The following is a 12,363-nucleotide window of genomic DNA, read 5'->3' as shown; positions in this document are numbered from 1 at the left end:
AAAGGGGAAGCCTTTTTGGACTGAGATTAGGAAAAACTTCTTCACACAGAGAGTGGTGAATCTGTTGAATTCTCTGCCACAGGAAACAGTTGATGCCAGTTCATTGGCTATATTTAGATATGGCCCTTGTGGCTAAAGGGATCAGCGGTTATGGAGGGAAGGCTGGTGCAGGGTTCTGAGCTGGATGATCAGCCATGATCATACTGAATGGTGGTGCAGGCTCAAAGGGCCGAATGGCCTACTCCTGCACCTATTTTCTATGTTTCTACTCCATCAAACTTCGTATGATCTGCAAACTTGGCAACAAAGCCTTCTACTCCATCATCTGAATCATTTATATACAGCATAAAAAGAAGCAATCCCAACAGCGACCCCTGCAGAGCACCAATAGTCACTGGCAGCCAACCAGAAAAGGATCCTTTCATTCCCATTCGCTTCCTCTTACCAATCAGCCAATGCTTTAACCATGCTGATAACTTTTATGTAATGCCTAACATGGGCTCTTAATTTGGTAAGCAGACTCATGTGTGGCACCCTGTCAAAGGCCTTCTGAAAATCCAAATATACAACATCCACTGCATTCCCTTTATCCATCCTACTTGTAATCTCCTCAAAGAATTCCAACCGGTTCATCAGGCAGGATTTTCCCTGAAGGCAACCATGCTGACTTTGTCCTATCTTGTCCTGCATCACCAAGTACTCCATAACCCCATCCTTAACAATTGACTCCAACATCTTCCCAACCACTGAGATCAGGCTAACTGGTCTATAATTTCCATTCTGTTGCCTCTCTCCTTTGTTAAAGAGTGAAGTGACATTTGCAATTCTCCAGTACACCAGAAACATGCCAAAGTCCAATGGTTCTTGAAAGATCATTACTAGCGCCTCCACAATCTCTACCACTACCTCTTCCAGAACCCCAGAGTTCAGTACATCTGGTCGGAGTGACTTATACAACTTTAGGCCTTTCAGCTTTTTGAGCACCTTCTCTTTTGTAACAGTAATTGCACTCACTTCTCTTCGCTCACACTCTTCAACACCTGGCATTCTGTTCATGTCTTCCACAGTGAAGACTGACTCATTTATTTTATCTGCCATCATCTTGTCCCCCATTATTCCTTCTCTGACCTCATTTTCTAGACACCCTATATCGACTCTCATCTCTTTTTTATTTTTCTCATACTTGGAAAAGCTTTTTCTGTCCAGCTTGATATTCTTTGCTAGCTTGCTTTCATATTTCATCTTTTCTCTCCTAATGATTCTGCAAGTTGCTTTCTGGAAGTTTTAAAAGTTTCCCCATCCTTTACTTTGCTGCTAATTTTTGTGTCGTTGTATGCCCTCCCTTTTGCTTTTACAATAACTTTGACTTCCCTTGTCAGCCACGGTTGTACTGTTTTGAGTGTTTCTTTGTTGGAGGGATCTATATTCCAACTGACCAATGGGGTAATTTTAAATGATGAAGACTACTGTGACATCTGCCCCAAGGTTAAAGGAAAGTGGCGAGTAGATCCTGAGATGAGAAAGAACGAATGTGGGAAGTTTCAAACTGAAAACATATGTAAACTTCTTGCACTTTATGTCAGAACCGTGGATGAAGGAAGGAAATATGCTAAGAACATTTACAAACCGTAAAATGCCACTTTGTAACAGAATTTTTTAAATGTATTTATCGTTAGTAGTGCATAGCTGATACTATTGCAACTATTCATTTAGGTTATTTGTTATTTGGGCAAGAGTGACATGTTTGGATGTATTTGTTGAAATGATATGTCATAATCTGAAGATCTTTGCAGCTACATTTCTAAAATGGACAAATTGCCATGTCTTATAGTAAGCAAACTAAGTACAGCTGAAGTGCATATTGTAGTTATCTTTGGTGAGAAGGTAGTGGGTACTATTTGAATAGATCTAGACTGGATCATGATAAATTTGCTTCCCAATCCTCTACTACTCCTAACTCTGTTTACCATTGCACTTGTACTACATTAACTGGACACCAAGACTGGTTGTGATGTGTATCCACCACCCCACCATGATCTTGGTCCAGCTTCCCATAATCAGGATCAACCCAGAATGCAGAGCCTACCAAGGACACTGTTCCCCAATAACATAACAGAAGAGGTCCATGGACTATTTAACCTGGTTTGAGATGCAAAGAGATGTTGAGCTCTAATTTTAATATAATTGTATCTGTATCCAACCATTGTAGAATGCTGCAATGCAAACATCAAGCTAGATCCAGTGACCCGCTTGGCAGCCAATTACACTTGTGATATCTGAAGATGAAGGTCAAATGTGCACACTGAATAAAGTAATGCTTTTCTTTTAGGGAACGTTTATAAATTGTAATGAGTTCTATTTGTTTTACTGTAATTTAGAAAACCATGGATATAACTGGAACATTCAAGAGAAAGAAATTCAAATTGGTAGAAGAAGGATTTAATCCGAAGATAATAAGTGAGCCTTTGTATTTTCTGGATACTATCGAGAAATCTTACATCGCGATGACAGAACAAATCTACAACCAGATTTTGTCATTCAAGATAAAATTATGAGCCATATTTTCGATGTGCACATTTTGCTGTTATGACTACAGGAATTCAATATGACCACTTGACTAGCAGATAGTTTTCTGGCATTAATTTTAATACCAAGTATATTTTATCAGAAGATGTAATTTTTCAGTTGTTTATGATTTTAACTTGATTTCTGTAACAAAATGAATCTTGAAATTAAATACATTTTTAAAAAGGTTCTAAGCTATTTAAAAGAAGTCTGCACTAGTTCTTTTTTGACCAAGCAATGCTATAAATCCTCCCAGATGGTTTCTGGTGTTGTCATGCACCACCGATAAGACACATTTAAATTCTTCACCCAGATCCCAATAATCTTCTTAAATATACAGTTATAATCTTAATCACAGTATCCATTTCATTCCTACTATCACTCATCAACTCATGTTCCTAGGGTGTCACTGGCCCTTGTGCCTCCTCCCAGCATGGACTTCTGACCCACCAACCTGGGGGGGGGGGCTGCCTGACATGGGGAGGGGAACAGCAGCCATTGTCCTTACTTGTCTTCGTCCACAGATGTCATTTGTCACACAGCCACGTCGCTGGCCTTGGAATGTGGGGCGGGGGCCTAGACTCTAGCCTGATTGCTAATGCCCTGCTCTGTCCCTATGAAACTAAAAAAAATTCAGTTGCTGTAAGTCTTGAGCCATGAGTGTCCAGAAGATGGAGGGAATTACTGCTTGATTGAGATCAATGAATTAAAACCATTCTCCATCGAAGTTCCTGTACCAAGGTGATGTATTTATTCACCGAGTTATTCCGCACAAATAATAATTTAAATGTAATAAGAATTCCATGCAGTTTCTTTGTAAACTTGTGCAGTTAGAAGCTTTTTTTCATATTTCATGTAATGTTTATATGTTTTAGCACCATATAAGGAGAGTTGTGGATAAATTTTTCCCCAAAATCAACAGATTTATTTAAATAGTCATGAATTTTATCATAATGTTTCAGCATTTAAAAGCTGATTTTCCGTGATTTCAATTTTTGTACTTGTCTATACTTTGAATACAGTAATTCATTTAATTAAAGGATGCTTTTGCAATTTTGAATCAACTCCCATACTGCCACCCAGTAATTTGATGAGCTAGGTGTGCCTGGACAAATAAAGCATGAAATAATTTCAATAAGTTTTCCTCAACTTCTTTATATATTAGATGCTATAAAATTGATATCATTTAAAGTTATAGGAATGTTGTATTCTATGCTTCGAGTAATCCACACAAAATGTATTCTATGTTGTATTCTATGCTTCGAGTACCAGCCACAAAATCTGATACATTTAAACATAAATTATTGATACCATAAGTAATTAATATTCCTTGTCAACGTTATATATTAAAAACATGAAGCATAATAACATTGACAACTGCACTATTATTCATGATTGAGAGAAATTATTTTTGTATGGAGATATTAAAGTATGTTGTTTAATTTATGTGTTCACGTATCTGAATTTCTTAGAAACACTTTACTGTAAACTTGGCTGAACTTGTTAGACTTTTGGACAGTTATCTTTCTCATGTGTCTCTCTCTTAATCTAATTCAGTAGTAGTGAATTAAACATGAGGAACGGCAGAGTTCTCAGGAAATGGAAAGACAAGCTTGTTAGTTGAAACCTGCATATCACATAAAGGTAAATCTAAACTATGCTCTAATTGTGTTTCACTTGTCTATTCCAACGCCAACATCGTAAAACAGTTCCTTTTGAAAAAGAGGCTATTCTGCCAGAAAAGTAGTACAGAATTCTAAAGACGCTGTTAGGATGCTAAATCCGTGATATTTTAACTTTGAAGCCGGAGGAAATAATGGAATACTTCTAAGAGTCAATATAAACCTCCACTTAGAAAAGCAGGGATATATGGATTTGTTCAAGGACAATTGCACCTGACTGAACAGTTTAAATTTTTTGAATAGGTTTAAGGAAGGCCGTTGGAGAAAGTGCATTTAATATAGTCTTAATGTGGTCTACATGAACGTTAACAATGCCTTTGAGGTATTGCAGACTGATAATGAAACCTCATCAATCTAAGGAAGAGCACCATATTGGATCTAATTAACTCTGGCAGAAAATCAAGGGTAATGGTTAACTGATGTTTTTGTGGTTGGAAGGCAGATTCTACAGGGCTCAGAACTGAGTCTCTTAGTTTTTGTAATACTGTATGTATTTATGATTTAGACCTAAACGAATAAAAAACAAAAAGATTTGCAGATGACTTCCAGCATGTTTTGATTAAAAGACTTACTTATTTTGCAGAGACAAATGCGGGCTGTAGTTTCTCTAACAGGGTAATTAAAAATGTCTACAATGGTTAGAAAAATTTCAAGGATAAAAACCTTTGGGAAACAGCTGTCCATTTCCAGACATTGCAAGGAACTGCTGTGGATTCCTGTTATTTCCCTCCTTCTGAACAATTTTCAATCCAATTTGCAATCTGTCTCTGAATTTCAACACACTTAATCTTCTCCTCTGTAATATCCTGTCAAAGGGTTTTAAACAGCAGTGTAATTTGTCATTCACTGTATACTTCATCTCTTCAAAGACCTTTATCAGACCTTTCGAGCATGATCCTTCTTTTTGCAATCTGTTATGGTTAGTTCTCCAAGTAAACATTTAAAATTATCAGGTAGAAGCCGATAAATTTTTGTAGCATGAATTAAAACAAAAATGAAGAGGGAACTTAAATTGAAGAACAGAATTTAAAACTGACAGCTGCACTGTCCCTCTGCGTTTCCAGTTTGCTTCAGATCAAAGAAACCCACATCAACTATCCATAGATACTCTTTTGCCATTGAATAACATAAAATAACTTCCTTCAGTCAACTTCCTTATCAATATGGTGAAATATATTGAAATAACTCAGACAGAATCCTCTAACAAAGTATAATATTGGCCTTAAAGGATTTTTTTATATTCCATCTTTTTTGAACCATATGCACAATCAAACACAATATCTTAAACAGGTATTTGAATACTACAGCTGTCACTCATTTGGTGCTATTGATTGAATGTGTTGTGGGTTTGAGACTTACGTCAGAAATCTGAGCACAAAACTCTTGGCTCATGCTCCATTGCAATGTGAGGGAAGGGACCTTTTGCAAAAGATGTTAAATTGAGCTGTCTCATATGAACATAAAATATTCCATGGCTATTTTTACAAAGAGGATCAGATGATACCTCACTGATCCAAATGTTGCTCCCTCAGTCAAAATCACCAGAATGATTTTGCTTTACCTACAGTAGCTACAGTCTCTTGTGTCTCACTGGTCAGTATCATCAAAATTGGAGTATAGGAATTTTGAGACCCTGGTTAAAAAAAGAGACACATATCAGGTATAGGCTTAAGGATAAAATAAGGGACTGGAGGGGTTTAAGAAAGACAAAAGAACTGTAAAGAGAGAAGTTATGAGGGCCAAAAGAGGACTTGAGGTTGCTCTGGCAGACAAGCTGAAAGAGAATCCCAGGGGTTCTATAGTTATATTAAGAGCAAAAGGATAGTAAGGGACAAAATTGGTCCTCTTAAAAATCTGTGTGGTTATCTATGTATGGAGCTGAAAAGGGGAAAGGGGAGATCTTAAATGAATATTTTGCATCTGTATTGATAATGTGGTAACTAGACCAGTAAAAATGTGGATTAAACCTAGATTGGGCCATAGTGGACAGTGAGGAAGGCTATCAAAGCTTACAAAATGATCTGGACCAGTTGGAAAGATAGGCTGAAAAATAGCAGATGGAATTTAAGTGAGAGGTGTTGCAGTTTGACATGACAAAGCAGGATAAGACTTACACAGTGAATGATAAGGCACATTGAGTGTGGTAGAACAGAAGGACTTGGGAATCATCATCAGAATCAGAATCAGGTTTATTATCACCGGCATGTGAAATTTGTTAACTTAGCAGCAGCAGTTCAATGCAATATCTAATATAGAAGAAAAATAATAATAATAAATAAATAAATTGCGGTATACATATATTGAATGGATTAAAAACCATGCAAAAACAGAAATAATATACATTAATAAAGTGAGGTAGTGTTCAAGGGTTCAATGTCCATTTAGGAATCGGATGACAGCGGGGAAGAAGTCATTCCTGAATCGCTGAGTGCATGTCTTGAGGCTTCTGTACCTCTTACCTGATGGTAACAGTGAGAAAGGCCATGCCCTGGGTACTGGAGGTCTTTAATAATGAATACTGCCTTTCTGAGACGCTGCTCCTTAAAGATGTCCTGGGTACTTTGTAGGCTAGTATCCAAGATGGAGTACCCATCATCATCATTATGTGCTGTGTCATTATGACGTAGGCGATCATGGTCTTATAACCATGATGGTTTTGGCAAATTTTTCTGCAGAAGTAGTTTACCATTGCCTTCTTCTGGGCAATGTCTTTACAAAACGGATGACCCTAGCCATGAAGAATACTCTCCAGAGATTGCCTGGCATCAATGGTTGCATAGCCAGGTCTTGTGATATGCACCAGCTGCTCATATGACCATTCTCCACCTTTTCCCAGAGCTTCACAATACCCTGATCAAGGACTCTAGGCAGGTGTTTCATCTACCCAAGGATGACTTGCAGGCAGACTGAAGGAAGGAGTGCCTTACACCTCCTTTGGCAAAGACATATCTCCACCCCACTATCCCACTTGGGAATATAGACCCATAATTCCTTTCAACTGACGTCATAGGGTAAAAAGTCAACTTTTGGCACTCTGGCCTTCATAAATCAGAGCATTGAGTACAGGAGCTAGGATGCTATGTTAAAGGTGTATAAAGTGCTGGTGAGACTGAATTTGGTGTATTGTGTGCAGTTCTGGTCACCTAACTACAGGAAACAGTACAGAAAAAAAAAATTACATGGGTCTTGCCAGGACTGAAGGAACTAAGTCATGGGGAGAGGTTGAATAGTTTAGAACTTTATTCCCTGGGGTACAGGAGAATGAAAGGAGATCTTATAGATGTGGACAAAATTATAAGAGGTAGAAGAGACTAGAATTAGAAGTTATAGATTTAGGGTGAGAGGTGAAATATTTAAGGGGATTGTGCATTCTTCAAATCCTTCTCCGTCTTTCATTCTTCAGTCCTGACGAAGGGTTCAGGCCCGAAACGTCGACTCATCGTTTCTAACTGACGCTGCCCGACCTGCTGAGTTCATCCAGCATACTGAAAGTGTTGTTTTGATCACAGCATCTGCAGATTATTTTGTGTTTAAGAGAAGTATGGAGAGCAGTGGTCTGACCACAGGTAAATGGGAATAGGCAGAAAACCAGGCTGGCATGGACTAGATGGGCTGATGGGCTGTAGTAATTTATGGCTATGATTGGAAATTAGTCAGGATCGGAAATCAGATTAACCAGAACCAAAAATCATACATTCCCATCTGCATCTGTATGTAATGAGGTTAGTGTAAATTTATGAGTCTTCAATATAACTTTGCAGGATCTTTGGAGATCACTCACCCTCTCATATCTGTGCCACTCAACCAAAACAATGACCAACCTAATCACACCTAAAACACTTGGTGCAAGACCTTGCAGGTCAGGAGTCCTCAAGTACAGATTCTATTTCTTCTTCCACCCTTTAATGCAGTGAGTTATAGACTCCCACGATCTTCTTGTTGGGGGAGAAGTATTTATTCCACACAATTACTTCGAACCTATGTCTTTCATTTTGATACCTTTGTTATTGTGAAACAAATCATTTCTATTCCCTCTACCTTAGCTGCTTCATAATTTTAAGTACTTTATTTAAATCTCCAGTCAGGCTCGTTTGTTCAGAGCTTATCTGATCTTTCCTCTTAGTTACATTTTTTTCTGGTCCTGATAATGTCCTCAGGAATATCTAGTACGAGCATTTTTTTTCTTGTAAAGTGGTAACCAAAATTATTCACTTTTATTATATGATTAGCTATGGCCTAATTGGTGTTGCATATACTTTTAGCTAAACCTTGTTCTTATATTTCATGTCCTGAGTAACAAAAGAAGTATGCTTTATACTTTTTAGACAACCTGTCTTCTTGGCTTTAAAGACCTGTGGATAGAAATCATTTATATTTTGTCAACTTTTTGCATCTTTCCAAATTCATTGTCACACAATTCTCTGGAATAAATGGATATAATTCATTTGGAGATTGTGCAGAAGTGATTTAGATTCCCCAGGATCTTGCCAGAATTGGAAGGCTTTAGTTAGAAGGGGTGATTGGATAGGCTGGGTTTATTCCCTGGGGTGTGAAGGGTGAGGGGTGACCTGATGAGGTATATCATTTTGAGAAAGGCATTGATAAGATAGGTAGAGGCAATATTTTCCCATGTGGGGTGTGTAATTCAAAATGATCTGTATTTAAGGTGAGAAAGATTGAAAGGGGAGTCATAGAAGAATGTTTTTCAGCACAAAGTGTTTTATATTTGGAACAAGCTGCCAGGGGATCTGATGGATGCAATTACAGTATCGAGAGGCATATATTCAGGCACTAGAATAGTCAAGGCATTAAAAGGCTTCAGATGTAATACAGGAAAATGGGATTAGCATAAATAGGTTAACCCTAATGCAAGCTAAAATGAACACTTGTGCTTCATTACTAGCCTAACAACAACACATAAACTCCAGGATGGAAGCTTGCCATTGTACATAGAAGATGGAAATACACACTGTTGAGACTCTGACTAAGTCACTGGAGAAACTGATGGATATGAAAGTCTTTATTCATCATGACAAGCAGACATTATTTTGCTCACTCTCTTTCTTACTATCAACCTACCATTGTCCTCTATGGATTTGCTGTACATCTATAATATCTATTGACTGTAACCAGCTATCTACAAGAATCTAGCAGAGACGATAATAAAATGTTCCACATTCTTTTCTTGGTTACATTTATACTCTCAGTGATTTTGACCAGTGTTTCAAGATGAGGTCTTTGTCATTCATGACACTGCTTGTTGCCTCCTTCCCTGCCAGTTCATTGCAGTGTACAATGGACCTTTATCATCGCCTATTCAATCTACAACTGAAACCATCAGACAGGGCCGCCAGTGTTACTGCATTGGCAAGTGGCACTAGCTGGGTAACTTAGTTCATTTCAGCATCACAGGCAGCAGTTCATGTTCTATGCCATTACAGAACATTGTCAGAATAATCACTCAGTCCCTATGATCTGTCTGTATAATGGTTTTGGGATGAGCTAAGCATCTCACCCCAATAGCACCCCTTGCTGGTGCGTCTTTTTGCTTGATATCCCCAATATTGAAAAGACGCATTTCTTTTGGTGTTCACTGCAATCCGATGTTCGAGTGAGGCTGCTTTCGAATGACTAACTCTCTTTCTCTCTCACACACATATAAACCCACACACTCTTCCTTCTCACACACTCACTCTCCCTCACACTCTCTCACTCTCTCCTTCCCTCTTGACTTGTCTGCCTGGCTTTCAAGGTTGTGGAACTTGTTGTGTTTGGTCCCCCTTCCTCCCTTTTCTCAATGTATTTCTATTCTAATTTATAAAATTAAACTCTTACCTCCCAGAACCAGCTTTCATTACGAAGTAGAACTATTGTTACACTTCAACAATTTTATCGGAGTTTGCTGACGCATACTCTCTCTGGGTTCTGCATTTGCATTCTCCTTCACTTGCATCCAATATTCTGCTTCTATCTGAAATGATCAGATGTGAAGAAGCAGGTTGGTGCCCCCAAATGTTGTGATTAAGAATTGAATCACCAGTAAGACACTGAGCCGGTGATAAAGTCTTTATTCAATGTAGAAAATCTGCTGAAGAGAATCTAGCACACAATGTTTTATACATTTTGAACACAAAGATGACAATAAATGATTATGATTATGAGGACACGTAGTCCCCTTTTATCATCATTTAGTAATGCATGCATTAAGAAATGATAAAAATGTTTTTCCAGAATGATATCACAAAAACACATGACAAACTGACTTAAAAACTAACAAAAACCACATAATTATAACATATAGTTACAACAGTGCAAAGCAATACCGTAATTTGATAAGAACAGACCATGGCACAGTAAAAGTCTCAGAGTCTCTCGAAAGTCCCATCATCCCATGCAGACGGTGAACCTCCAGTGCCGCCAACTTGCTGATGCAGCATCCCGGAAGCATTGGACCACAGTCCGACTCCGAGTCTGTCTGAAAAACTCCGAGCCTCCGACCATCTATTTGGCACCGAGCACCAAGTGCCATCTCTGCTGAGCATTTCGACCCCTGCAGTTCAAACTGCAGTTTCAACACTATGTTTACCAAATTAATCATAACATTTTGGATGTAGCAGGTTAATTTTGCAGAAGTACATCTTTACAAAGGGAGCACATCCTAACTAGCAGAACCTCTTTGAATATTCAAATACTGCTAGGTGATCTCAAAACCTCTGAGCACACTCCAAACCCCTAAAATACACCTTTGCTATTACAATGTTGAGGGATGGCCCCTTGAATATACTGTACAAACAACCAGCATATTAAGTGACAAAACAGACCTTTCCGGAACTGTTCATTAAAGGACACAGCCAGTCCTCTGCAGTGGGCCAGCAGCCTATGCTCTGTAGACACTTTCAAATTTACAAATGGATTATTGCTTTTAATTTATATTTCAGCTGGTTTGCATTAGAAGACTGTTTGGTTCTTGTTTGTATTAATACCTGCTATTCCTATTCCATAACTCCTATAAGCTGTCCCTTGACAGACAATTCCCTAACACACAAGTTAGGTAGCACACAAGCTTGATGGCTCGGATAATGCATAGATGTTGAAGCTTAACATTGCAAAAGGCTTTCCTCTCTCTATGCAGACACAGCACAATGTGGGGTACAGATGAAAGGGAAAAAGGGAAATAGTGCAGGAATCATGGAAACTTTGGATCATGGAACATTCATTCCAGGATGAGTGACTCCCCTGTTATCGTGTCAGCTTGCATTAAAGAGGAAGTTTGTTCTGAAGCTTAACTCTGGGCTCTGTGTGAATTCTTATCAGTTACAGCCAATTTCTGTGCTGTATGATTCTGTGGCACTAAATTCCATCTTCTAATTTACTGTCACATTTATATCTTCTTGCAGTTAAAAACGTTCCTCTTCCCTGTATCTGCATGCCCAGGGAGCTGAAAAGAGCAGGAACGAAGATACCATCTGTACATAGAACAAAGCCAAGTTTTCAATCTTGATGAAGGGTCCCAGAGTGAAACATTGACTCTTTATTCCTTTCCATAGATGTTGCCTGACTTGCTGCGTTCCTCCAGCATTTTGTGTGTGTTGATCAAGTCCAATGTCATGTGCGCAAACACATGTATGCACAGTTATAATGAAAAACTTACTTGCAGCAGTACCACAGGCAGCTGGCATCAAATAAACAGCATTCATGAGAAAAACATAAATTAACCATAAATAAACATAATTTTTACAAGAAAAACATAATTATAACTAAAACAACAAATCATTAACTAAGGAAGTCCGGTGATGCTGGAAATCTAAATCAACGCACTCAACGTGCTTCTTCCCCCTTCCTTTCCAGTCATGAAGAAGGGTCTCAGCCCAAAAGCGCCGACTGTTTATTCATTTCCATAGATGCTGCCTGAGCTGGTGAGTACCTCCAGCATTTTATGTGTGTTGCTTTAAAACAGCAAATTCCATTTTTGTGCAAAGTGCTCATGCTGTTGCTGGACTCTAGTGATTGGAGTGGTGCCAGTTGGTTCAAGAAAAGAATGGTTGAAGGTAACATGAGAACAGTTTGAAAAACTGCATAATGGAATCTGCAGTCATGTCACAGGTAAGGCAGGTTT

At 38.4% G+C, this 12,363-nt stretch overlaps 1 protein-coding gene across 1 annotated transcript in view; it reads left to right on the top strand.

Moving 5' to 3' along the window:
• LOC134357403 (long-chain fatty acid transport protein 6-like) overlaps positions 1–4,781 on the top strand; it is an 88,767-nt gene extending 83,986 nt beyond the window's left edge. Inside the window, exon 10 of the mRNA XM_063068952.1 lies at positions 2,379–4,781. Within this exon, the coding sequence (XP_062925022.1) occupies positions 2,379–2,555 (177 nt within the window). The 3' untranslated portion in view covers positions 2,556–4,781. The remainder of the gene's footprint in view (positions 1–2,378) is intronic.
• Positions 4,782–12,363: the final 7,582 nt, after the last annotated feature.

Source organism: Mobula hypostoma, chromosome 16, assembly GCF_963921235.1.
Source record: "Mobula hypostoma chromosome 16, sMobHyp1.1, whole genome shotgun sequence".
NCBI classification, from domain to species: domain Eukaryota; kingdom Metazoa; phylum Chordata; class Chondrichthyes; order Myliobatiformes; family Myliobatidae; genus Mobula; species Mobula hypostoma.
Note: the sequence above shows the minus strand (reverse complement) of the source record. Positions and strands in the feature narration are given on the sequence as shown.